A 25,217-nucleotide genomic window follows, 5' to 3' on the forward strand; every position below is an offset into this window, starting at 1 on the left:
TACAAATCATAAACAATCTAAAACAAATTATTTCTTTGTTTATAATTTCAATATCATTACTGAACTTCAACCAATTTTCTAAATAAAAGTCCATATAAAACTTATAAAATTTATTATACTAACAAAGCCTTTTAATCTGTATTTGAATTCTTTTTAATTTAATAATAATCGTATTATTTTCAACACAAACTAAATGAAAAATTAAATCATCAACTATGCCGTATAGTCTGAATGGACCTCCTATTATAAAGATAGACATAACTTTGAAAAGTGTTTTACTTTATATAAACGAAATTACTTTTTTAATTTTAAAAGAAATTTACTCAAACAATAAAACTAACATTACTGCCGCTTTCTTTAAGGGAAATATAATACTTTATTTTTATTTTTCCCTTAATGGGAAAAAAGAATAAAACAATACAAGTTATTCTTTCATTCAATTTTAAAATAGGATTATTGGTTTTACTATTTACCTGAAATTAACTTTTAATATTTTTTGAGATACCAATAAATCTAAATTGTTAATCTTTTTTTTATTTTTTATTTTTATATAAACTATTTTTAATTAACAAAAAAACTAAAAAATAAAAAACCATAGAAAACCCTAAAACTAGAACAAAGTTGCATTAATGGCTGAAACCGTCGCTCAACCAGTTGAGGCTGCACCAACTTTTGCACCAAAACTTTTCAACAAATGGAGTTATGATGTTACCGTTAGTGATATTTCACTTAAGGAGCTCCTTGCCATTAATAGTAAGCTTAAGTATCAAGTCTTCCTTCCACACACAGCTGGAAGATATCAAATTAAACCATTCAGAAAGATTCAATGTCCAATTGTTGAAAGATTAGTATGTTGTATGATGCAACATGGAAAGAATTCAGGAAAGAAACTTCTTGCTATGAGAGTTGTTGAAGAAGCCTTTGAAATCATTCATTTATTAACTGAAAAGAATCCAATTCAAGTATTAGTTGATGCTATCATTAATGCATCCCCAAGAGAAGATTCAACTCGTGTAGGAACAGGAGGAAATGCTAAGAGACAAGCTGTTGATGTTTCACCATTAAGAAGAATTAATCAAGCCCTTTATTTAATGACTATGGGATGTAGAAATGCTGCATTCAGAAACTCTAAAACTCTTGCAGAGTGTCTTGCTGATGAAATTGTCAACGCATCTAAATCTAACACTGCTTCATTTGCCATTAAGAAGAAGGAAGATATGGAACGTGTTGCTAAATCTAACAGATAAAAACTACTACACTCAATTGATTTTTGGTGTGATAATATTTGATTTTCGTTTAAGAATGTATGTATGATTAATATTTATGAAAAGAAGATATGATTCAATCTGTTTGTTCATTATAATTTTTTTGATTATTTTATGATTAGTTTTCAAGTTCAAAATAATGAAAAGAAAGTCTTCAGGAGAAATACAAGCACTAAAAGCATCTATTCAATTTATTGATACAGGTTATGTTTGTATTGAAATACTTAAATTAATAGAAAATAAAGGATATAGTTCAGTAAGTATTTGGTGTGATAAAGAAATTAAAGAAATAAAAATTATTGTAAATGGAATTCAAATTGATGAACAAGAAATAAATACATTATTAAATGAAGATATATTTAAAGAATTGAATAATATTAGTAGATGTACAATATTGACAACTCTTTTATCTCAAGAAGAATCAATTAGATATATTTATGAAGTTTGTTATTTTAATAGATTTTAAAAGAAATTAACAATAAAGAATGGAAAATGGAAAAGTGAAAGTTTAAAAGAATACCAATTAAATAAACAATTAATTGTTTATCTTGAAAGATTATTTGAAAATACACCAGAAAGAAAAGAAACAATCAGTAAAATTATTCAAAATATTATTGGATATCATATTATTCATTATAAAAAAGTAATAGAAATTAAATGGAATAATGAAACATGTTGTTTATTAAATTCACAAGAAACAATGAAAAAAAGTTATGAAAATATTTTTCATTATCAAATGAAAGAATTTTCAACATTATATTCATTTAATTCAATAACAATTTATGGATTACGTTATTTATCAAAAGATATGAAATGGAATAATACAAAAGAACATTATATAATTATGGTAAATGATTATTTAATATGTCATAATTCATTAAATCAAATGATTAATCAAATTCATTGTAAATATTTTAGTATTCCACAAACACATATTTTAACACCTCCTTTTTTCCTTCAAATAAAAATTCCATTATTTCATCCACAATATCCATTATATTTTGAAGATGAAAATAATTTGTTATTATGGATAATTAAATTCCTCTCAAAAGAATTTTTTCAAGAAATATTGATATTACCTCCACCAATTATACAATATCCATTTTATTCACATATTCAATTAAAACATCCAAAATCATCTCCTCCATCTCCAAAAAAACAGAGAATTTTTGCATTAAGTTATTCAATTCAAGGAAGAAAAATTAAAGAGAAAGAAAAAATTAATTTACCACAAATGAATAAAACAAAATATAGAATGAATAAATATAAAGAATCTAAAAGTAGAATAAGTAAAAAAACAATATATTCTATTGCTATACCTTATTTAAATAATAATATTATTTCATTAGATGAAAATATAAAATATTTTAATCATATAATACCATTAAATAAAATTACAAAAGATGATATAAAAAAGATTCAAGTAATTGGACAATTTGGTAAAAAATTTATAATTTGTTTAAATAAAACAAATGGATTACTCTATGGGTTTGATCAACATGCTGTTCATGAAAGAATTCTATTTGAAAAAAATTGGAAAATGTTAGAAGAAGAAAAAAGTAATTATCTTCAATCATTTCATTGTTCATTAAATATAATTGTAAATTCATCTCAATTACAAATATTACAAAAATATAAATATCAATTTAATAATTTAAATATTAATTATTCTATTCAATATAATAAAATATATTTTAATTCTTTTCCAATTCTTTTTGGAAAACAAATTACTTGCTCAGAAATTATGGATATTGTAAATCAAATTGATATCTCTAATGAATTTCCACCAATTAAACATATTTCAATTATACGTCATATTGTAGCATCACAATCATGTAGAAATGCTATTATGTTTAATGATATTTTAACATTAGAAGAATGTCAAAAATTAATAAATCAATTATCACAATGTTCATGTCCATTTATATGTGCACATGGTAGAATAAATGTTACACCATTATATGATTATATCAATTTAAATAAATAATAAATAATAAAATTTTAAACAAACATTTTAATAGAAAAAAAAAAAAAAAAAAACTTTAAGAATTTATGATTGATACAACAATACTTACTGATGAAATTATTAGAGGGAAAACACCAACAGAATTAAATGATGGACTTGATCCAGAAGAAGAACAACAATGTTATCAAGGAAAATCAATAACAAAAGATGGAATATATATTGGAACATATAGTTTTTTTATTTGGTTAGGATTGATTATTGCATCATTTCTCTTTATAATTTGGCAATTTGTACCTAGAAAAATAGCATATTCAATTGGATTAGAACCATTTTTTATATTAATGCCTGATCAGTTTGTTTATGATTAAAAAAAAAAGAAATAAAGAGAAATTCATAAATAGATATTGGACATTAGTTATTCCAGCAGGATTTGTTATGGGATTCTTTTGTATTGTAATAGGATATTATGGAGTGATGGAGTTTTTTGTAGTTGATCCAAGAAGTCCATATTCATACACAGATGAAAGAAAAACAGAAGTAACAAAAGGAGAAGGAGAAAATAATAAAGGAGAAGAAAGTATTCCAGCAATAGAAGATTGTGAAGTAAATAAAATATCAGAAATGATATATTCATAAAAAAAAAAGGAAAAAAATTAATTTTTAATAAAAATTTGTTTTTAAAAAACAAAAAAAAAAGAAGAAAAAGAATAAAAAAAAAGATAATAATTTTAGTAAAAAGAGAAATAGGGTTGAAAAGAACTGAAATAGTGTCAAATCCTCGAGGGAAATGCCAAGATTATTGAAGAAAACAGAACACGTTGTTATTCCAGAAGGAGTTAATATTGAAATCAATAGAAAGAATATTAAAGTTACTGGACCAAGAGGAAGTCTCACAAGAGAATTTCAACATCCAAAAGTAGATATTTATGCTAGTAAACTTGTTGTAAAGAAGGAAGGACCAAAAGAAAATGTAATTGTTATTGATATGTGGTATGGAAATAGAAGAGATTCAGCTGTTGTTAGAACTATTGCATCACATATTAAAAATATGATTACAGGAGTTACTAAAGGATACCAATATAAGATGAGAGTTGTATATGCACACTTCCCAGTTACATTAGTTATTGCTGATGATGGTAAATCAATTCAAGTCCAAAATTTCCTTGGAGAAAAGAGAACTAGACATATTGAGATGTATGAAGGAGTTGTTGTTAAGAAACTTGGTAAAGATGAAATTTGTCTTGAAGGAAATGATGTTGAAAAAGTATCACAATCAGCAGCTAATATTCATGCAGCTAATCTTGTTAGAAACAAGGATATTAGACAATTCCTTGATGGAGTTTACGTCTCAGAAAAATGTCTCATTGAAAACGATGCCTAAATTGAGAGGATTTAATGATGTTTTTTGTTATTCTTCTTTGTCTTTTTTTGATTTATTATTATAGATAAAATAAACTTTTAAATAAATAATAATATTTTAATAATAATTTAATTCTTTTATTTAAATTTTAAATTATTAAATTCTTTTTTTTTTATTTAATAATTTTAAAAAAAATAATTAATTAATAAATAATTAAATTGAAAAATACTTATAATATATTAATTATTAAATTTAATTATATTTTATTTGATTAAAGAATATTAAAAATTTATTATAATTGAAATAAGAAATTTATTATTTAAAAATAATTAATTAAAAATTATTAATTTATTAATTTAATTATTTATTTAAATTACTTTTTTTTTTTATTTTCTTAAGTTATAATTTTATTTAATTTTTAAATAAATAAGTAATTGAAATAAAATTTATTATATTTTTATTTTTAATTAATATTAAAAACAATCATCAATTATTTTTCATTCTCTTCTTCTTCTTCTATTAATTTTGCATTTTCAAATTGTTTTGGATAAAAAAGTCCATAACTATAAGGATGCATAAATCCAGTGTATTTGTTTGGGACATATTTTTCCTTCTTTTTTTCAATTTCTTTTTCAACTTCAATAATATTTTGATGTTCTTTATCTTTTAATGTTTTATTTTCTTTAATAGAATATTTAAAACCTATTGGATTTTCTTCATATACAACAGTTTGTTTTTTCATTGGAGGTTCAATTATATTTAAATATTCTTGTTTTTCTTCTTTTCTTTCTTTCATTATATTTTTAATTTGTTGAACATATTGGGATGCAATAGATTGTTCTTCAATAGCTTTAGCTATAGGATTTGGATCATCATATGCCCATCTAATATTTATTCGTTCATTAGAATCTAAATTTTGATCTGACATTGCTACTTTTGCAAATTCTGCACTTCCTCTTAATTTATATCTTATAAATGCAATATTTCTTATAGGAAGAACACGAATATATTCTAATTCTCCCCATTCTCCAAAATGTCTTCTTAATATTTCTTCAATTTCTTGAGGTGGTAAATTCCCTTTAAATCCAGAAACATATAATGTTCTATTTTCTTTTGAAAATTTCCCAATACCTCCCATATCTTCTCTTTCTGTTAAATGTCTTTCTCTACCAAATATATCTTTAATAACTCCTAAATGTTTTTCATCTTCTTCTTGTGGAAGTTGATGTTTATATGGACATTCTTTTCCTTTAAAACATTTTCCTAATGCAAAATGAAGACATATTGGTGAATTTTCTTTACTTTTTGTTGTTCCTGCATCTGTTTTAATACAACATCGTGTCATATTCCCTCTATCTCCTCTTGTTTGTTTACTTTCAAATCCACTATATCTATTATACCAAATATTATAATCTCCACTTCGAGTAGGTGTATATGGTACATATCCATCACTTTGTTTTCTTGCTGGTCTATTAGTGATTACTTTATATGAATATTCTTTCTCATCTTTTACTTCTTTTTCTTGTGTTTGATTATTTTCCATTTTCAATTCCTTTTTTTTTTTTTTGAAGTTCTTTTTTATTTCAAATAACAAAAAAAAAATTATTCTAATTATTGCTTTATGATTTATTAATTTTCTTTTTCTTTTCTATTGTTAATGATTTTAAGAATGTTTGAATTGATCTTTCTACCTTTTTTGTTCCAATAATTGGTGAATGAAAGACTCTCCAAATACTTTCTACTTTCTTTGGTCCAATATTTTTACTCTTTTTCAATTCTTCTTTATCAACTACTCCAATTCTCTTTATTGTCTATTTTATTATTTTTTTTTTCATGAATTGTTTATTTCAAATAAACAAACATTAAATTTCATTAATAAATCATATGCATTTTGTGAATTTATCCCTTTAATCATTGATAATGCATTTATTATTTGTGTTCTTTCATTTATTTGATTAGTTAATTCATTTTGATTATTCTCTATAACACTAAATTCTTCAATATAATGAGCAGCATCAGAATAACTTTGTGCAATAATTAATGTACATTTTTTATTAAATAATTTTATATTGATGTCTTGTATTATTTCTTCTTTTATTTCATTCTTTTGACAATCTATAACAAATAATACAATATTTAAATATTCATTACTTTGTTCAATTAATGGAAGAATACATTCTTCAAGGTATTTTATGTTTGTACTATGATATTTGTATGTTAAATAAAATATTTTATTCATATTTCCAACAATAAAATCCCCTTGTTTAATTCTTGAATCATATTCAATTCTCTTTCTAATAAAACTTATCAATTTATAATTCTTCTTTTGAATAGGATTAGCTTTAATATCATATTTTGTTTGTTTGTTTATGGGATATCTTTTATTCATTTCGATTTTATTGTTTGTATTTAAAAAAAAATAATAAATTTAATATTTTTTTTTTCTTTTTTAAATGATTTATTATCAAATAAACATCTACTTCTTATCATCATTCAAATCTGATCAATAATTCGAATAGATTTGCTTTGGTACTATAAAATTATAAGTTATGGTATTTAAAGAAAAAAAAAGAGAACAAACATTGTGTTTTCAAATATAAAATTGTTGGATAATCAGAATATTTTATTCCATCTAATCCACATAAATCATTAATTGATATCCTAGCATATCCCATTTCTCCCCATGAATTCCCCCATGAATTTCTAATAATGATATATTTCTCTTGATTTTCTTCTCCATATCCAACAACAATGATTGCATGATTAAGTGTTGGAACAACAGGACAATTTAAATGTAATATCCCACCTGAATATTTTCGTAATTGATCATTACTATAAATCATTCCAATAAATGGTCCATGTTCAATGAGTAAAACTTTTATTTGTTCAAAACTAATTGATCCAATCACTTCTTTATAATCACTAATATGTATTCTTGTTCTTCTTCCTCTAATACACTCTTTTTTGTAATTGTTTGTTGAATTCCCATTGATAGTAATCAATCGGTATGGATATTCAATTTCTGAAACAAAATATTGAAGAGATTCTAAGACACTTGTAGGCCATCCTCCACTACATCCATTGTTATTTGAACAATCAATGATTTGTTGTGTGCTGAATGCTTGATGTCTTAATGTTAAATGGGTGTAATGTGCTTGTAAAACTTGTGCTAGTGCCATTGCATAACACCCACCACATTCTCCTTGATTCATTGTTTGTTTTATACAATAATCTTCAATTTTATGTGGATTTCGTTTACGATAAGTACCACAATAAGATAATGAAGATGGAATTTCTTTTAATAAAAATGGATAGAATGTATTATTTTTTTGTAATCTTGTTGGTATTTCATTAGATGAAAGAGGTCGAATACTTTTCTTTGGAAGTAATCCATAGAATGTTGGAGATTCTTGTGAAAAACTCTTACAAAGAACAATTAATAAAATTAAATTCATTTGTTTCTTCTGAATTATCAAATCTCATTTACCATTTTTATAAAATGATAAAAGATAAGATTGAATCTTTTTTATTCTTCTTATCAAACTTATGTTTCAAAGATTAAAACTTTTATTATTAATATGATTATGTTATGTTTTAATAATATTAAAGAATAATTTTATAAAATTCTGTGATGAATAAAAGACTTATGTTATCTACTATTTTTTCTATACTTATCTTTTGAATGTTTAGATTCATTTATTGATATTTATTGTGAGTAGAAATGATAAATAATTTAAGTTATTGACTGTTCTTTAAGATTGTCCTTCCACTTTACTTCTGAAGTAAACTCTTCAAGACATATTTTATTACAATCTGTTGTTATATTGTTTTTATATCATTAAATGAAAATCTTTTCCACCCTCAGGGTCTGTAGATTTCATTTGTTCTTTATGTAAATAAAACAAAAGAGTATTTTAAGAATAAAGTTGTGGTATAATTTGAAAGAATAACAGTTTTGATGAGGTATTGAGTTTGTCTAATTTTTTGGTGTTGATGATATTATCTCATTGGTGTTGTGAAATTAATGACTCAACATCAAAAAATGGGAACCTTATCTGTTTGGCTTGAAGTATATCTAGTCAGTTATAGCACAATTAATCTTATGAAGAAGTGGGTTTTAGGGTTATTCTTTGAGTGTTTTTTGACTATTTTAAAATTTGTGATGAAAAAAATAAACAAATTGCTAGATAAAGAACACTGTAGTGATGCAATCCTAAAATTACTGCACATTTCTCTTATAAGCCCATGCTTATTACCCCTATTAAACTCACAAACACTAAAAAAAGATGACACAAGTAATAAACATGCAAGTAAGTGGACAAGTAGCTAGAGAAGTTTCATGGCTCCAAGCATCAGTCCAAGAAGTGTTACTACAATACCAATACTATTTAGAAAGTATCAGAGATGAGAAGTTTCAAGTCGAACCAAATGAACCAATTGAACAAGCAATCAAAAGGGGAGAAGGGGTATTTGATAGATTAGACGAGGTGGAACGAAGAAGGAAATTAGTATTAGAAAAGGGGAAAGAAGCTATGCAAGGAAGTGAACATGTACGGACTGTCATAGAAGGGATACTAATTAGATGTAAAAAAGATGAAGAGGTAGTAGGGAAGTCAATGAACAAACTAGTAAGGAAAATCATTGAACTTGAGAGAAAGAAAATGGTAGCTCTCATAAAGCCATTTAAAGCACAGATTGATGCAATCAAAAAACAATACAATTCAAAGAAAGAAGAGTGGGAAACACATCTTAATGTTTATGTAGAAAATAAAATAAAAGAAGAAAAAAGAAAGAGGAGAGAAGAGAAAAAAATGATGAGGCTACAAGAAGAGTTCAAGAAAAAACAAGAAGAAGAGTTCAAGAAGAAACAAGAAGAAGAATTCAAGAAAAAACAAGAAGAAGAAGCCAGGAGAAAAGAAGAAGAAGAAAGTAAAAAGCAATGCCATCAAGAATCAGAAGAACAACTAAGGATTAAAGAAATGAAACAATTTGAAGAATGGACAAATAGAAAAGTTGGAAGTATTTTATTTGATTCATATGTTAATGATTGGAATCAACGAACATCTGTTTGTGACAAAATGTTAATTGGGAAAGAACACGTTTTGTTCGTTATAGAAGATACAGATGGAAATAAGTTTGGAGGATATATTAATGCTAAAATCAATGTGATTGGGAATTGGATTAAGGACCCCAAAGCATTTTTGTTTTCACTAAGGTCTAATGGTAGATTAAATGGTATGACGAAATTTACTTTAAAACAAAACCAAAAAGCCTTCAATCTGGGAACTAAATCTGATAACTTTTTATTCTTGCTTGGGGAGAAATCTGATATTCGTGTATGCAAAGGCAATAATAAATCAAAGTCTTATTGCAGTCAAAACTCATTCAACTATAATGGAATTAACAATGCACTTTGTGGAAAAAGTATGTTTACACCAAAAAGGATTGTCATTTCTCAGATGCTTTAAAATAAATGAATTTAAGTATTTTGTTTTTCAACTTATTAAATGTTTATAAAACTTATCTACAACACATCAGAAATGATAAAATCAATTAGCTGTCATAAAAAGTTAATGAACAGGTTTAAGTGAAGTTCATTTTACTCAATTTCATATATTAGAATTATTGTTATTTTGCATATACCTAGTAAGACGTATGAACTAGTAAATAGAACAAAACTTGACTCAGTTTATTTGGTGTTGCTTTTGTTAATTTTAAATAAGGTTATGTAGAATAGTTGTGTTGTTATTATTTTATTTTTATTAAATACAAACTTGTATGTATTGTATGGACAAATAAGATAAATAATGGCACTAACTTCATAACCAATTTTACTGTGTCATAGATACAATGATTTGTTTCATTGCTGATAAAAATGAACAAATGAATCAAGATTAAAACTCAAGTAGAATTTATTCAGAATTTTTAATATAAGGTTCAAGATGTTGTTGAATCTTCTTGAGCATATCTTCATCAAATCCTAAATTCACAAATACTTTCATTTTTTCAAGACGTTCTCCGGTATCTTTTTTAACAATATCAACTTCAACAAGACCACTTCTGTTAACTGTTGTTTTGTAAATCATTTTAAATTCACCTGCCTTTAATCCAGGTGGAAGTTCTACTGTTACTTCAGTAACAAGTTCCATTCCTTTGTCGTTTGTCTTTCTCCCTTCTCCTTTATAAATTGTATTTGTAATACTTCTTTGATTATCAAATGCATTAGAATAGATGTTTTCAAAAATAATTGGTAATTTTTTTCCTTTTGATGCAAAAATACTAAAACTATCATCAACTAATCCAAACCCAAGTGTATATGGCATTACCTGTGTTATATTATCTTCTTTATTTATTGATATTTGATGTGCTCTATATGCTGCTCCTTTGACAACACTTAGATACCCATCAGAGCCAAATCCAATAATTTTGTTCTCTCCAAACATATCACAAATTGTTTTTCTAACAAGTGGGATACAGCACGAACCACCTATTGGTAAGACATAATCTATATCATCTATATTCCAACTAGAACACCCCACTACATTTTCTATACATTGTTTAATTTTTTCAATAAGACCATCTTTCTTACACTGTTCTTCAAATTCTTCTCTTGTGATTTCAATGGAACCGTCAAGTTCAGTAGAAATTGAGTATAAATCAATTGGAGAATAACTTACATTTCCAGAGAATGATTTCTTGATTTCTTCAGCATTATTTCTTATTTGTTTCATTATTTTGGACTTCTTTTTTTTGGTTGCTTTTGTATCAGAACTCTTTGAAACAAAGAGTTTTTTGAATGTACTATCATCTACACTCTCTTTGATTTTATTAAGAATGACTTTAATAAGAGAGTCATCAAAATTATTTCCACCAAGATTAAGATCACTTTCATTCCACACACATTCAGTAGTTTTTATTTCATTTAGAAGATTTGGTTCTTCTTGTTTTATGACATCCTTTAGTTTTATTGTTATTTCACTATTCCAGTTTCTGCTTATTTCAGAGGTATTAAATGTGAATGGTTTGTTTTGTTGTAACACTGTAAGAGCAGAATTTGTTATTTTGTCAATACAATTAGACAAATACCTTTTTGTTTGTATTGTCTTAGGAAAGTTATACCATTTTTCTGGTTCAAATAAATCCAAGATGCGTGGATTTGTTTTTTGTGTTTCTTTAACTTTCTCTAAAACAATGTTTCTAATTTTTTCAAAATCTAGTTTTTTACATTTTGGCATTTCGTATCCATGTGTAATGCAACAAGCAACATCTGTTGTTCCTCCTCCACAATCAATAACAATGATTTTCGATTCGTCTTTCAAGTGATGCTCTCTTTTATATTCCAATATTGATGCAAATGGTTCTTCTAATAAATAGACATCTTCAAATCCTGCCATTTTACACGCTTGAATTGTTTCTTTCTTTTGTCTTGGAGTAAAAGAAACAGGAACAGTAACAACTACTTTCCCTACCTTTCTACTATAATTTTTTTGAATAAATATATTATACAATGTTCTAAGAACTAAAGTTGATACTTCAATTGGATAAAAACTTTCTATTTTTGATGAGTCAAGAGGATCTTCAACACACATCTTTATTTCATCCTTCTCTGTTGAAACGTCAAATGAAGTAAGTGATGGTAACAGCCCTTTTTGTTGCCTGTACCGTTTAACTGTTTCTCCAATTAACCTTTTAGAATCATGAAGACAAATACTACCATTATTTTTTGCTCTAATACCAACGTTGTACTTTTTTGTTCCTCCACTTCCTTTAAATATTTCAACCCATGACGGTACTGAGAATTCATTATTTGATATTTGCAGTACTTCTACTGGGTTTGTCTCATTTTCTAAATATATTGCAATGGATGAATATGTTGTTCCTAAATCTATTCCGATATGAACAGGAACTTCGTTTAGTTGTTGTAAATCCATAATAAGTCATATAGATAATAAGTTCTTTAAAAAAGGTAATAAACATCATTTAATCTTTTAAAGAAATTTTAAGATCTATAAATCATTTATAAAAAATAAATTTAGATAATAACAATAAAAAGTTAAAAACAAAAATCACAATAATTGTTATTCTTTATTTTACAAAATTATTAAAACAAAAATTAACCAAAATGAGAAGTAAATTAAACGCTTAGAAGCATTTTCTGTGGACAATAGCTGGTCCTGATTCATCATATTCTTCTTTGGTAATCCACATATTTTGGAATGTAGAAAGTGATGCAAGAATTGATCCTCCAATCCAAACTGAATATTTTCTTTCTGGTGGGGCAATAACCTTAATCTTCATTGTTGGTGGTGCTAATTGAATCATTTCCTTTTCAAGTCTGGTGTTAATACCTGGATACATTGATGTTCCTCCTGAAAGAACAATATTTCCATAAAGATCCTTTCTAATATCAACATCACATTTCATAATTGAATTGTAGGTAGTTTCATGAATACCATTACATTCCATACCAAGGAATGATGGTTGGAAGAGTGCTTCTGGGCATCTGAATCTTTCATTTCCAACTGTGATAACTTGTCCATCTGGAAGTTCATAGCTCTTTTCAAGTTCACTGCTTGATGCTGCTTTTTGCATTTCTTCATTGAAATCTTCTGCAACATAGCAAAGTTTTTCTTTAATATCTCTAACAATTTCTCTTTCTGCAGTAGTAGTGAATGCATATCCTCTTTCAGTTAAGATTTTCATAAGATAATCAGTAAGATCACGTCCTGCAAGATCAAGTCTAAGAATAGCATGTGGAAGTGAGAATCCTTCATAAATTGGAACAGTGTGTGAAACTCCATCACCTGAATCCATAACAATACCAGTTGTTCTACCTGATGCATATAATGAAAGAACTGCTTGAATTCCAACATACATAGCTGGGGTATTGAATGTTTCAAACATAATTTGAGTCATTTTTTCTCTATTAGCTTTTGGATTCATTGGTGCTTCAGTTAAAAGAACTGGATGTTCTTCTGGAGCAACTCTAAGTTCATTATAGAAAGTATGATGCCAGATCTTTTCCATATCATCCCAGTTGTTGACAATACCATGTTCAATTGGATATTTAAGTGTAAGAATACCTCTCTTTGATTGTGCTTCATCTCCAACATATGCATCTTTTTGACCCATACCAGCCATAACTGAAACATGTCTTGGTCTACCAACAATGGATGGGAATACAGCTCTTGGAGCATCATCACCAGCAAATCCGGCTTTACACATTCCAGATCCATTATCTACAACAAGTGCTTGAACTTCTTCGTCTCCCATGTTTATTTAATGATTATTTCAGTTTGATATGATCTTTAAATACCTGGTTTTTGGAGTTCACTCTTTATTAAACTCTAAAGTTCTCCCTTTTTTATATTTAGTTCAACTCCTTTTTTATTGTTTTTTAGTTCATTCAAATCTGTTAGTTAAATTTTTTTTAAATTACAGTAATACTTTCTCGAATAACCAATTTATACTTAATTTTAATTTATAAGTTCTTTTTTATTTTATTTTTCTAACCCAAAAATTTGAATAACACAATATATCAAAAACAATTATTTAGTAGTAGTTAGAATGTCCAGAGCATTGTTACAATTCTTTCATTGAATAAACAACAAAATCAGAAATGAAATAAAAATTTATTTCAATGTATGGAATAGTGTGCTGCTTTTCTTTAACTTAGACACTCGCCTTTCTATCAATAAGGTATAACATAATCCAAAATAGTTTTTATTTAAATAAAATGAATGTGATAGAAAATTTAATAAGCTTCTTTCTATAAGTTATTTGTTAATTAATAAATAGAATAGTACCAAAGAAATACCCAAATAATTGCCTAAATGATTAATTACTCACTAATAAATTAATTTAAAAAGTGTTTTGACACTCTATCTTTTTGTGGTTGTAATCACTTTTTTCCATTAAGTCTTTTCGTGAAAAATAACAATCACTACTTTTATTTCCTGTTATAAGTCATTAACCGAGAATAAACACGATAATAATCAATTAAGAAGAATATAATAGAATAAGGGAGTTTCTTGTTTTCAAATGGTTTTCAAATGGTTTTCACTCAAATTTTTATTAAGATACAACATAAAAGAATATTATATCTTCTCTTCTTTTTTTTTGTATTTTCTTCGTATTTTTTAACAAAGCTGTTTATGAACAGAAAAATACTTTGAATCTTACTTAATAAACTTTTTGAGCCCCCCTATTTGAACTAGATTTTGTGAAGAATCTTTAATCAAATGTTTAAGAACCAACTTACGTCCACAGTATGTCAAAGACAAGGAAATAGAACTCCTGAATGCTTTAAAAGGGTAAGAGATTTAGAGACAAAACAAGAATGCTTTCTAATTGGTTTGCTTCAATTAAAATATAATGTTATTTGTGAACGACCATATAAATTCAAGATAAAGTCATTACCTTTCTTCAAAGTGAAGACTCTTTATAATGTTTATGAATCTATTGATGTTCAAAATTTAACTAATGAAAGAGTAAAAACATTGGTAGATAAAGATAGAGCTGATAATGTAGACGAAAAGACAATTAGAAGAAGAACAGAAGTTTATAGAATTTCTGAACATCTTCACGTTTTGATGGATATCCTAATAAACAATGGTACAAGTATAAAAACAAAAGAAAATAGACACACAACAATGGCTGATAGAAGAAATTTATATTCAATAACTTACGAAGGAATCAACTTTTCTAAAAAAGAAATAGTTGAAAAAGGAGGTTCAATTCACAGTTTAATAAGTGAAGAATTTACTAAAAAAAAGCCAAATTCTACTGGTTTATTACCATTATGTGATACAGAAATTATGTCTTTATTATTAAATTAATTTAAATAGTTTTTTTTCCTTATTTATCTTTTTTTTATTTGTTATGTTTATTTATAAATTTCTCTTTGAAATCAGAATCTATTATTATTGCTTTTAATTTGACTGTATTTAATTTTCACAACCTCCCTACTTGTCCTCTGATTATGACATTACATTTGGTTAGGTAATATCTCGATTAATGCTGCAAAGATTACACTGATTATTATTTATTATGATAAAATATCATTTATTATAGTAAAAGATTGTGTACTTATAAAGACTGTAGTACTATTTACTGTTATGAAGTAATTGTATTTGTTAGTGAGCTGAGGGTATTGTCAAATGAAATTAGATCTATTTGTTGTTGAAGCTAAATGAAATTACTTATAAATGTAATGGTAATGATATAATCATCATAAAATAAGAAATTAAAGAGTGATGAGTTAATACATATTAAATTAAAATAAAGATGAAGTAGTTAGTTGAATGATGGTTAATTAAGATGAAGACATCTGAAAAGATTTTTTTTCATTATAAATGAATGAATGAGGAAATAGAATTTCTGTGTTCTCAACAAAATAAAGAGCTGGACAACATATGGATAATGATTAAGTACTCTTTCTTATGGAAAATAATTGAGATCAGTATCACCTGAATAAGAGTCAATAGAAAATAACTATATCACATCAATTAACACTTTTTATAATACTCATAATTTATTCAATCTCTTTTTCCTATTTTACTTTTTTTTTAAAAATTTTACTTCACATATTTTTAGTTTTTAACTTTGATATTGTTACCAAAAGAGAAAATTTATTAATTTTTTTTAAAAAGAAAACTGGAAGTATGATATTTTTGATAAAAATTTATTTGTTCTTTTCTGAAAAAAAATTTATATGTTTTAATTTGTTTTCAGTCTTAGAATAGTAAGAAAGAATATAACTGTCAATAACTTATTATTTTTTTTTTCTATTGAAATAATTAAAATATTACCATAAGTAAACTTACTATTTTAAATTATGATTCTGAATGAATTTTGGTTTATTCAAAAAGAAGAACGATATCATTACAATTATTTTGTATAATGTATAATCAGTTTAAAAGTAAACATAAAAGACAAATAAATCTTTTAAATGAATGTATTATTAGGACTTTTTTGATTAAGGTATAATAAATAAATTGGTTTTTTTTAATAAAATTTAATAAAAGAGATATTTCAAATTGTTATATTTGTTGAGAACAAAAAAGAGATATTGTATTGCTGATAAATGCTTATACTATTACTCTTTCTCTACTTTAACATCTCTAATGTCACTGGGAGAAATTTATGTTCCGGAAGTATTTACATCAATTTTTGATTATTTTAGATAATTATTATAATTTAAACTACATAACAAAGATTAAAACAACCATAGACAAATACAATAAAAATAGAAAAAATAAAGAAAAAAAATTACAACTTATAGAATAAAAAGTTAAAACACTTAACTAATATATCAAGATAAGAAGAGAAATATATTGTATGATATTGTTTGATTGTATAGCATATTGATGAATAAAAGAATAACTTATTAAAAATAATTTAACATTTTACCATTCAATCTAAATTAAGAATTATTATTTTTGCGTATTTTATTTAATATTATTTTAACTTTAGTTAATTCTTCTTTTTTTGTGGAATTTATTATTAAAAGTATTTCACTTGAAAATTATTAACACTTATGGTTTATTTTGTTTTACTTTGGAATTACAAAGAGTTATTTTTTATTAAAATAGTTAATATAAAAATAACTTAGTGATATTAATATAAATAATTAAAAAATAACAAGTTTATTCTTCATTATTTCTCATATATACTTTTCATTAAAACTATTAAAAAATTATATTCTAAATGGACAAAAACAGTTTACATACAAAAAAATATTCTTTGATTTAATGTCTTTAAAAATACATTAATTAAAGACATATTATGGTATAGTATTTTTTTATTATTGAAGAACTAAAAATTTTTAATTTTATCAATAGAATCAATGTTCCTCAGAACATATTTTTTTTGCATAACTCTATTCTATTTTATTTATTTTCTATTAAAACTGTTTGAAGTATTATTATATTTTGAAAAGTAACCAAATCTTTGTACTGTCATAATAATAATAGATTTATTTTATAATTTTTTATAATTTAATAAAATTAAACTATCTCTTTAATTTCATCTCTAACTCTATGACCATAATCTTATTTTCTAAGAATTAATAGAGCACTGGTTTCTTTTAGTATATCCCATTACATACTCTTAATTCATAAACACTTTAAAAGAATACCCTTTTTGAAAGTCTTGTTTGAATTATTAAAATTTTTTGTATTATGATTTAAAACTTCTTAGTTTAAATCGGTTAAGAAATTAACATTTGAAATATAAACAGAAAGGGTCTAGAGAATAAATAAATGGTTATATTTATAAAACATAAAAACTAACCCAAGAAAAAAGTCAATTAAGATATATCCACAATTAGATTTTCTTCATTTGAGAAGTGACTATTTCAGCTTCTTCAATATGCTCTACTTCTATTATAGAGTTCATTTCCAACATGCTCACATTAACATAAAAAAAAAATCAAAGAAATAAAATTTAAAATGAAAAAAATAAAAATATAATAAAACATTTTCTAAAAAATTTAACAGAAACTTAGATTATTTAAATCATTAAAAAGAAAATTAAAATATAAGAGACGATAACTTAATTCAATAAAAGGATTGAGGCAATACTTTAATATTCAAAAATAAATAAATTGAATTAAATAGAAGAATAATGTAGTAAAATTATTAAGTTATAATAAATGTTTTATAATAACAACTAGTTTAAATAAATAAATTCAAAAATTTTAATTTAATAACAATTTGAAAATATTATTTAATTTATTTTTCTTTATAATTTTATATATCTTTTTATTTTTTGTTTATTTTATTCTATTTTCTCTTTTTAATTATTCATTAAAACTATAAGAATATAATAAAATATTATAATTAATAATTCATCTCAGTTATCTGTTGATATCACATTTTTTGGCTTGTTTCATACTTAATCATTATTTAAAGAAATAAAAGAACTTAAGAAACAAAAAAGTGTTCTACACATGGAAGCTACCAAAGAAACAGAAATTACACCAAGTGTTGAAAAGAAACCTGTTGAAAAGAAGTCACAAGAAAAAAAACCAAAGAAAGTAACTGAAAAGAAAGCAAAGTCACATGACGATGAAGGAAGAAAAAATACTCTTTCTAAGAAATCAGGTTTACAATTCCCAGTTGCTCGTATTCATGCTGCTCTTAAAAAAGGAAGATATGGAGAACATATTAATAAAATGGCATCAGTTTATTTAACAGCTGTTATTGAATATCTTGTTGCAGAAGTTTTAGAACTTGCAGGTGGACAAGCAAAAGATTTCCACAAAACAAGAATTACTCCAAGACATATTCAACTTGCAGTTCGATCAGATCTTGAATTAAATGATCTTCTTAAAGATGTTACTATTTCATATGGCGGAGTGTTCCCTAATGTCCCAACTGCTGTTAATTCAAAAGGAAAGAAAAAACCAGCATCATCACAAGTTGTTTAAACTTTAATTTATTGTTTACAATTTAATGTTTTAATTTTTATGTTATAAAGGAAGTAATCTGAAAGTATGCTTCTAAAATAAATCATAACTAAAATAAGTAAACGTATCATTAAATTCTTTATTAATTAGAATAAAAGAAAGATGATTATACATGACAACCAACTAGATCGTGGCAAAAACTAGACAAATGATTTATGAAAACCCTATAAAAACCCTAAAATTAAATAATTAAATAAAATGGCAACAGAACAACAAAAACAACCAGAAATTATTACACTTTCAGCTGATAAATCACAAGTTACTGAAGTTCAAAGTCTTTGTGTAAATTGTTACAAACAAGGAACAACACGACTAATGTTAACAGAAATCCCATATTTTAGAGATATTCTTCTTGCACATTTTCAATGTCCATATTGTCATTACGAAAATACAGAAGTTGAACAAACATCACCAATTCAAGACCATGGAATGAAATTTACTCTTAAAGTAGAAAATATTAAAGACCTTTCAAGACAAATAGTTAAGTCTGATCATTGTTCAATTAATTTCCCATCAATTGGATTTGAAATTCCATCAACAGCTCAATCAAGCAGTTTAAATACATTAGAAGGATTTATCGAAAATTCAATTGAAGCAATGAACTCGATTCTTGTTCAACTTATTCCAACAGGAGATGATTATAAAAAAATTAATTCGATTGTGGAATCATTAAATAAAATGAAAAAAGTAGAAGAGCCATATATAGTAGAAATTGATGACCCTTCAGGAAATTCTTTTGTTCAAAATCTTTGTGTACCAAAAGAAGACCCACAAATTAATACTGTTGTTTATATTAGAAACTTTGAACAAAATAAGGCCATTGGTTTAATTGCTGAAAACCAAACTGAAATTACACCAGCTGATATTGACTATGATGATAAAACTTCACGTCAACTTGTTCCTGAGCATAAAAATACTGCTGCGACAAGAACTGGATTACCTGATGCTATAGATCAATCTACCATCCCATCATCAAATAATGATATAGCAGAATTAGATGAAATGTGTCAATCATGTGGGCATATGGCAAAAGTAAGAATGTTAATTACTCAAATTCCTTATTTCAAAGAAGTAACTATCATGGCATTTTCTTGTGACACTTGTGGATATAGATCAAATGAAGTAAAATGTGGTGGTCCAGTTTCACCTAAAGCAAAAAAATTAATCTTTAAACCAAAAGACGTTGATGACCTTTCAAGAAGTTTCTTAAAGTCTGATACTGCTTCAGTTGAAATTCCTGAAATTGGAATTGAATTGCAACCAGGAACATTAGGAAGTAAATTCACTACTGTTGAAGGTTTTATTAAAGACTTAGCTGATAACTTTGAAAATATGCCATTTTTACATGGAGACTCAGCTGAAAAAGATCAAGAAGATAAAGTTGATGCTCTTATTGATAACTTAAAAAAAATGAGAAAAATGGAACTACCTTTTACTCTTATAGTTGATGACCCTATGGCTAATTCATATATTCAAGACCCATACTATCCTGAAAAAGATCCATGTTGTGAAGAATTTGACTATGAACGTACAAATGAACAAAATGATGATTTAGGATTGAATGATATGGTCGTTGACTAAATTAATTATTTTAGTTAAAAGAAAATTTTTCAATTAACTAATTCTCTTAATTTTATTAATAAATTATGGTTTTATTCTTTTAACTGAATAATAATAAAAATAATTATTAAAATATAATTATAAAAAAGTGAAAAAATAAAAAAAACTAAATAATTAATAGTTAAAAGAAGAATGAATTATGAGCAAATTGTTATTGAGTATTATACAACACTTGATAACAACAAGAGAAATAATGCTAAAAGTCAAATTATAGAAAAAATTAATAAGGCTGAAGATATAGAACAATTAACTTTTTTGTTAACCAATTCTCATAATCAATATGTCTTAGCCTATGCATGTTCAATACTGTCTGAGGCTATGCTTAATAACTCAAAACTATTTATTGGTAAATCTCTTTTCTTTCAAACAATTGCATTAAAACTTTATTCATCTGCTTCGTTAAATGATGGGGCAATAAAAAATTTAGCTTCAAAGTTCTTTGCTTCATGCGTTATTGGATGTTGGCAAATAGAGCATAATACACAAAATTTAGTAAATACATTAACTGAATTAGAATCAAATAAATATAGTCTTTTTGCTGACATAGCCCTGACTTTAATAGAAGTTTGAATCTTTTTTAATTATGAAATTATGAGAAATTTACCAGTAGACATTTCGTTCATACCAAGACAAACCTAATTTCCCTAAAAAAATTATTGCAGATTTTAGAAATGGAGTGTTGATGGTTATTGCTAAATTAGCTATTAAAAATATTCAAATAAAAAATCCTGGTGCTGTTGATATTCTTGAGAACGTCATGTTTGTTTGTAACGTTACTAAAACAGATGAAACAGATGAGACATCTACATTTTGTCCAACTCCAGAATTTCATAAATTATTTATGGAATCATTAGATAATATTATTCAACAAATACCAACAACATTACCTTTGATAGATCGAATGTCATGTATTCGATCATCATGTTTTTATGATTCAGATAATTTTGAAGGATCAAGAGAGTGGTTTGTTCAGAAAATTATGAAAGTAGTTGAATTTTGTTTTTACCCATCAAATAATATTTCATTACTTTCTATTGGAGCTAAGATATTAGTTCATCTTCATACAACACATCCACTTCATAACTATGTAACTCAAGAATTTATTGATAAAGTTGCTCAATGTACAATAGTTATTGCGTGTAATGGAGATGACAATGCATTATATGACATCTTAAGATTTTGGGGAATTTATTCATTATATTCAAGTATTGATCCATCATCAACTGATTGTCTCACTTCTATTTTTTGTAGACTAGTATTATCTGAACATTCAAATGAATTAACAAGTCAAGAAGGAAGCCATTTTGGTACATTTGCCCGTAATGGATTAACTGTACTAATAAGTATGTATGATATTTTATTAACATACCTTACAACAGATTCAATTACAATTCCAACATCACAAGTTTCTTTTATACAAAAGTTATATAATGCTATCCAACAAGCAAAAAGAGATAGAACTAATTATTTTGGAATTTTATCTAATTTGTTTCTTATTGCAGGTAACATAATTTCAGGAAGAGACTCAACAAGTCCAACGTATGTTTCAGTATATTCAGGATTTGCATCAAAGATATGTACAATTTGTAAATTAGTTACTGAACAAATAATTAAATCAACTTTCGATAAAAATGAAGAAGACTCAGCATATGTTAAACTTCAAATATCAATTTTAACATTTTATAAAGCATATATTGTTAGTTCATTATGGGATGACTCAAAAAATTATCGGTTTGATGGGATGTTAGTATTGTATCAATCACCAAGTCAAAATGGAATAGAATTTTTTATAGATATGGTAGGAATCCTTTTTACATTAATTCCTTATTGGAACGGAAATTATAAAGTGTTAAGTGAAACAATGAAATTATTAGCAAAATTATTAAGTGCAAAAGAATATGCACTTCGTTTAATTGAGAGACCTCCACTAAAATATTTATTTCAAACAAATGCATTTACAACTATTGATGGTATTCAATTAAAAAATACTAAAGAGTTAATAGAAATTAGAACATTATATTTCACTTCATTAGGAATGTTATTATACAGTCTTCCAAGTAAATTTCATTTACAATTTTTAACTCAATTTTTAAATCCTCATACTTATCAGTTAGTTGATATTAGGGCAATAGTAAAAACATCACACTCTTCTGTTGAATGTATACCACCTATATTTGAGCATATTTGTGCACATAAAGATATTTATTTAGCTCTTCCTAATGAACCAGTAAATGGAGAAAATTGGTATTTTTCATTAAAATTAATAAAACAAATTTCTATAGCAAGAGACTTTCGATATAATTATGCACCCGAATGTCCAACTGCATGTATACTGTTCCATAGTATGTCAAGATTATTAACAATGTTTTCACAAACTTCTATTCAACAATCATCAATGATAATGAGAAATACTAAAACAGTAGAGTTTGACGCATTTATAAAAAATGCTACTGTTGGATTAGCAACGTCTGTGTGGATGTTACAAAATAGCCATATTAACTTTGCAGCATTTAAATTGTATAATGATAATACTGTGTCACTATTAATTAACTCAATGTGTGAACTTGCTATGATGTTAGAAAGTGTAGTAGAAGTATATCCTAAAACAAAAGAAATTTTATTTGCTTTTGTAGAAACTATTTCAAAACAAGTAACGTCTTTACAGTTAGAAAGTAACAAGGTATTATTTATTATTAAATGTGCTATAATTGCATTAAAACAAAAAAAAGTAAGTTCAATCGTAATGGGAAGTTCGACAATAGAAAATATGTTATTTGATTCATTTAAGAATAGAACAAAGAATCCGTACTGTGTCCAATTATTAAATGCTGTAGAACCTTTAATAGGAGATATTCTCTTTAATGTCTTCGATAATTTATTCAATGAATTTGAAGCATGGACCTTAGAAAAATTAGTTTTTGGTATCATGGTTATTTACCCAGAAGTTTATACTCAAACCCAATACAGAATTGCTATGGAAATTCATGAAAGTAAAAATAGAGAAAAGTTTCTTTCATTTTTCCAGTCTATTACTTTATCAAATATTTCTGACTTAGACGTAATACAAAAAATAGATTTTGATTCCAGACTTCGTTCCTTTGTTGCTGAAATTAAACCGTTATACCACAATAATTGTTTTGAATAAAATAAATTTATTTGTTTCACATTTCTTTTATTTTCTTTTTTTATAATTTTTAGGTTTAAATAAAATTTAATCCTTTGTATTATTTTTAAACTCATTAACAAAGAAATATATCGTTATTTGTTATTAAGTAAATTAAATACCTTTTGAAGACAATTTTATTGATTAAAACTAATTATATTTAACTATAGACAATTAAATTATTTTTATAATAATTTATATAAAATAAAATTAATAGTAATTAATTCAATTATCTTAAAGTTTCTTTCCTTCTTCAACCTTTTCAGCTCTTTGTCTTTCAAGATCTTTCTTCATTGGTCCCATACGTGCTTTCTTTTCGGTGGTAGTTTGGAATCTAGAATGTCCGTATTTAGATGATGTATCAATGAATTTAAGAACAATTTGTTCTTGAGCTGTTCTAGTGGTTGATGGGAAGCATGCTTTTCTTAATGAAATAACTCTTCTTCTAATACCAGCTACTGTTCCTTTGATCATCAAGAAGTCATTCTTAACAACTCCGTAATGTGGGAATCCTCCCATTGGAGTAATACCTTTTTCTGTAATATCAAATTCAGTTTTAGCGTTCTTAAGATCACCACATCCAAGTCTGTAAATCTTTTTGTTAACTTCAGTTCTCTTGAAGAATCCCATTTGACCAGCTCTAGCAACTGTCCATGAGACTCTAGCTGGATGCCAAGCTCCAACACAAGCAACTTTTCTTAATCCTCTGTGGGTCTTTCTTGGAAGATGTCTTACACCAAATCTCTTAATAACACCATTGTATCCATGTCCTTTAGTAACTGAACATACATCAATACATTCATCAGTTCCAAAGACTGAGTTAACACTAATTTGTTTTTCAAGAAGTGAGACAGCAAAATCAACTTTTTCAGCAATTGATCCTCCATTAATTTGAATTTCCATAACTTCAGCTTTCTTTTGTTTTAATGGAACAAGTGCCATTTGAGTATGTGCAATTACTCTAACAACATCACATCTATTCTTAATTAATCTAATTTGTCTTTCTCTCTTTGATTTAGCTTTTACATCATTATATTTTTCAGTATGAACAGCAAATTGGTTTTTAGTATTTTTATACCATTTCTTAGTGTATCTTCTTTTGAATTCATCAGCAATATGTTCAGCAAAAACAGCTGTAATTGGTTTAAGTCCAGTAGTAGTCTTTTTATATCCAACAAATCCTGCAACAACCATTGGTGGTGTTTCAATAATAGTAACTGGTTCTAAAACTCCATCTTTTGGAAGTTTAGTGTTGGTTCTCTTAACTTCACGAATAACATGAGTCATACCAGCTTTGAATCCAAGGAATCCAGTAAGATGTGGTTTTTCAGCAGCATTATCTTTTGGGAAAGCAGAGACAGTAGCTCTTACTT

General features: G+C 25.8%; 14 protein-coding genes across 14 annotated transcripts in view, besides 42 other annotated features; 8 read left to right on the top strand and 6 right to left on the bottom strand.

Moving 5' to 3' along the window:
• Positions 1–527: 527 nt before the first annotated feature.
• Positions 528–592: a sequence feature (AT_rich).
• Positions 593–629: 37 nt separating this feature from the next.
• On the top strand, positions 630–1,247 carry EDI_012580 (40S ribosomal protein S5, putative; the record flags this gene model as incomplete). Its single annotated transcript, XM_001734418.1, has 1 exon — positions 630–1,247. The coding sequence occupies one exon, from the start codon at positions 630–632 to the stop codon at positions 1,245–1,247; it is 618 nt and encodes a 205-aa protein (XP_001734470.1).
• Positions 1,248–1,404: 157 nt separating this feature from the next.
• Positions 1,405–3,252, top strand: EDI_012590 (DNA mismatch repair protein mutL, putative; the record flags this gene model as incomplete). The annotated part of the gene is made up of 2 exons (XM_001734419.1): positions 1,405–1,707; positions 1,735–3,252. The coding sequence occupies 2 exons, from the start codon at positions 1,405–1,407 to the stop codon at positions 3,250–3,252; spliced, it is 1,821 nt and encodes a 606-aa protein (XP_001734471.1).
• Positions 2,586–2,662: a sequence feature (AT_rich).
• Positions 2,706–2,734: a sequence feature (AT_rich).
• Positions 2,885–2,965: a sequence feature (AT_rich).
• Positions 3,222–3,305: a sequence feature (AT_rich).
• A 12-nt stretch (positions 3,306–3,317) lies between these two features.
• Positions 3,318–3,867, top strand: EDI_012600 (uncharacterized protein; the record flags this gene model as incomplete). The annotated part of the gene is made up of 2 exons (XM_001734420.1): positions 3,318–3,583; positions 3,633–3,867. The coding sequence occupies 2 exons, from the start codon at positions 3,318–3,320 to the stop codon at positions 3,865–3,867; spliced, it is 501 nt and encodes a 166-aa protein (XP_001734472.1).
• Positions 3,856–3,904: a sequence feature (AT_rich).
• A 6-nt stretch (positions 3,905–3,910) lies between these two features.
• Positions 3,911–3,949: a microsatellite.
• Positions 3,950–4,018: 69 nt separating this feature from the next.
• Positions 4,019–4,612, top strand: EDI_012610 (60S ribosomal protein L9, putative; the record flags this gene model as incomplete). The annotated part of the gene is made up of 1 exon (XM_001734421.1): positions 4,019–4,612. The coding sequence occupies one exon, from the start codon at positions 4,019–4,021 to the stop codon at positions 4,610–4,612; it is 594 nt and encodes a 197-aa protein (XP_001734473.1).
• A 42-nt stretch (positions 4,613–4,654) lies between these two features.
• Positions 4,655–4,783: a sequence feature (AT_rich).
• Positions 4,784–4,928: a microsatellite.
• A 3-nt stretch (positions 4,929–4,931) lies between these two features.
• Positions 4,932–4,962: a microsatellite.
• A 6-nt stretch (positions 4,963–4,968) lies between these two features.
• Positions 4,969–5,071: a sequence feature (AT_rich).
• A 10-nt stretch (positions 5,072–5,081) lies between these two features.
• EDI_012620 (pre-mRNA-splicing factor cwc2, putative) lies at positions 5,082–6,134 on the bottom strand (the record flags this gene model as incomplete). Its single annotated transcript, XM_001734422.1, has 1 exon — positions 5,082–6,134. The coding sequence occupies one exon, from the start codon at positions 6,132–6,134 to the stop codon at positions 5,082–5,084; it is 1,053 nt and encodes a 350-aa protein (XP_001734474.1).
• Positions 6,087–6,175: a microsatellite.
• Positions 6,176–6,210: 35 nt separating this feature from the next.
• On the bottom strand, positions 6,211–6,980 carry EDI_012630 (Mating-type switching protein swi10, putative; the record flags this gene model as incomplete). Its single annotated transcript, XM_001734423.1, has 2 exons — positions 6,211–6,402; positions 6,453–6,980. The coding sequence occupies 2 exons, from the start codon at positions 6,978–6,980 to the stop codon at positions 6,211–6,213; spliced, it is 720 nt and encodes a 239-aa protein (XP_001734475.1).
• Positions 6,638–6,662: a sequence feature (AT_rich).
• Positions 6,981–6,997: 17 nt separating the features above from the next.
• Positions 6,998–7,064: a sequence feature (AT_rich).
• A 30-nt stretch (positions 7,065–7,094) lies between these two features.
• Positions 7,095–8,046, bottom strand: EDI_012640 (cysteine proteinase ACP1 precursor, putative; the record flags this gene model as incomplete). The annotated part of the gene is made up of 2 exons (XM_001734424.1): positions 7,095–7,123; positions 7,173–8,046. The coding sequence occupies 2 exons, from the start codon at positions 8,044–8,046 to the stop codon at positions 7,095–7,097; spliced, it is 903 nt and encodes a 300-aa protein (XP_001734476.1).
• Positions 8,047–8,148: 102 nt separating this feature from the next.
• Positions 8,149–8,217: a sequence feature (AT_rich).
• A 746-nt stretch (positions 8,218–8,963) lies between these two features.
• Positions 8,964–9,444: a repeat region.
• Positions 9,445–9,485: 41 nt separating this feature from the next.
• Positions 9,486–10,040: a repeat region.
• A 296-nt stretch (positions 10,041–10,336) lies between these two features.
• Positions 10,337–10,360: a sequence feature (AT_rich).
• A 143-nt stretch (positions 10,361–10,503) lies between these two features.
• EDI_012650 (heat shock protein 70kD, putative) lies at positions 10,504–12,522 on the bottom strand (the record flags this gene model as incomplete). Its single annotated transcript, XM_001734425.1, has 1 exon — positions 10,504–12,522. The coding sequence occupies one exon, from the start codon at positions 12,520–12,522 to the stop codon at positions 10,504–10,506; it is 2,019 nt and encodes a 672-aa protein (XP_001734477.1).
• Positions 12,069–12,096: a sequence feature (AT_rich).
• Positions 12,523–12,613: 91 nt separating the features above from the next.
• Positions 12,614–12,666: a microsatellite.
• A 67-nt stretch (positions 12,667–12,733) lies between these two features.
• EDI_012660 (actin) lies at positions 12,734–13,864 on the bottom strand (the record flags this gene model as incomplete). Its single annotated transcript, XM_001734426.1, has 1 exon — positions 12,734–13,864. The coding sequence occupies one exon, from the start codon at positions 13,862–13,864 to the stop codon at positions 12,734–12,736; it is 1,131 nt and encodes a 376-aa protein (XP_001734478.1).
• A 188-nt stretch (positions 13,865–14,052) lies between these two features.
• Positions 14,053–14,099: a sequence feature (AT_rich).
• Positions 14,100–14,832: 733 nt separating this feature from the next.
• EDI_012670 (uncharacterized protein) lies at positions 14,833–15,429 on the top strand (the record flags this gene model as incomplete). The annotated part of the gene is made up of 1 exon (XM_001734427.1): positions 14,833–15,429. One exon carries the CDS (start codon positions 14,833–14,835, stop codon positions 15,427–15,429), a length of 597 nt encoding a protein of 198 aa, XP_001734479.1.
• Positions 15,407–15,490: a microsatellite.
• A 137-nt stretch (positions 15,491–15,627) lies between these two features.
• Positions 15,628–15,663: a sequence feature (AT_rich).
• Positions 15,664–16,216: 553 nt separating this feature from the next.
• Positions 16,217–16,241: a sequence feature (AT_rich).
• Positions 16,242–16,361: 120 nt separating this feature from the next.
• Positions 16,362–16,400: a sequence feature (AT_rich).
• A 174-nt stretch (positions 16,401–16,574) lies between these two features.
• Positions 16,575–16,616: a sequence feature (AT_rich).
• Positions 16,617–16,757: 141 nt separating this feature from the next.
• Positions 16,758–16,794: a sequence feature (AT_rich).
• Positions 16,795–17,036: 242 nt separating this feature from the next.
• Positions 17,037–17,059: a sequence feature (AT_rich).
• A 106-nt stretch (positions 17,060–17,165) lies between these two features.
• Positions 17,166–17,233: a sequence feature (AT_rich).
• Positions 17,234–17,552: 319 nt separating this feature from the next.
• Positions 17,553–17,603: a sequence feature (AT_rich).
• Positions 17,604–17,889: 286 nt separating this feature from the next.
• Positions 17,890–18,002: a repeat region.
• Positions 17,904–17,998: a repeat region.
• An 11-nt stretch (positions 18,003–18,013) lies between the features above and the next one.
• Positions 18,014–18,070: a microsatellite.
• Positions 18,071–18,098: 28 nt separating this feature from the next.
• Positions 18,099–18,134: a sequence feature (AT_rich).
• Positions 18,135–18,174: 40 nt separating this feature from the next.
• Positions 18,175–18,318: a sequence feature (AT_rich).
• Positions 18,319–18,394: a microsatellite.
• An 18-nt stretch (positions 18,395–18,412) lies between these two features.
• Positions 18,413–18,441: a sequence feature (AT_rich).
• A 101-nt stretch (positions 18,442–18,542) lies between these two features.
• EDI_012680 (histone H2A, putative) lies at positions 18,543–19,022 on the top strand (the record flags this gene model as incomplete). Its single annotated transcript, XM_001734428.1, has 1 exon — positions 18,543–19,022. The coding sequence occupies one exon, from the start codon at positions 18,543–18,545 to the stop codon at positions 19,020–19,022; it is 480 nt and encodes a 159-aa protein (XP_001734480.1).
• Positions 19,023–19,237: 215 nt separating this feature from the next.
• Positions 19,238–19,261: a sequence feature (AT_rich).
• Positions 19,260–20,642, top strand: EDI_012690 (zinc finger protein zpr1, putative; the record flags this gene model as incomplete). Its single annotated transcript, XM_001734429.1, has 1 exon — positions 19,260–20,642. The coding sequence occupies one exon, from the start codon at positions 19,260–19,262 to the stop codon at positions 20,640–20,642; it is 1,383 nt and encodes a 460-aa protein (XP_001734481.1).
• Positions 20,640–20,709: a sequence feature (AT_rich).
• A 19-nt stretch (positions 20,710–20,728) lies between these two features.
• Positions 20,729–20,818: a microsatellite.
• EDI_012700 (uncharacterized protein) lies at positions 20,814–23,826 on the top strand (the record flags this gene model as incomplete). The annotated part of the gene is made up of 2 exons (XM_001734430.1): positions 20,814–21,245; positions 21,292–23,826. The coding sequence occupies 2 exons, from the start codon at positions 20,814–20,816 to the stop codon at positions 23,824–23,826; spliced, it is 2,967 nt and encodes a 988-aa protein (XP_001734482.1).
• Positions 23,822–23,897: a sequence feature (AT_rich).
• Positions 23,898–23,977: 80 nt separating this feature from the next.
• Positions 23,978–24,070: a sequence feature (AT_rich).
• Positions 24,071–24,078: 8 nt separating this feature from the next.
• Positions 24,079–25,217, bottom strand: part of EDI_012710 (60S ribosomal protein L3, putative) — a gene marked incomplete at both ends in the record, with an annotated part of 1,330 nt that continues 191 nt past the window's right edge. Inside the window, one exon of the mRNA XM_001734431.1 lies at positions 24,079–25,210. Within this exon, the coding sequence (XP_001734483.1) occupies positions 24,079–25,210 (1,132 nt within the window). The remainder of the gene's footprint in view (positions 25,211–25,217) is intronic.

The sequence above is a fragment of the Entamoeba dispar genome, genomic scaffold (genome assembly GCF_000209125.1).
Source record: "Entamoeba dispar SAW760 scf_1105229458281 genomic scaffold, whole genome shotgun sequence".
In the NCBI taxonomy this organism is placed as follows: domain Eukaryota; phylum Evosea; order Mastigamoebida; family Endamoebidae; genus Entamoeba; species Entamoeba dispar.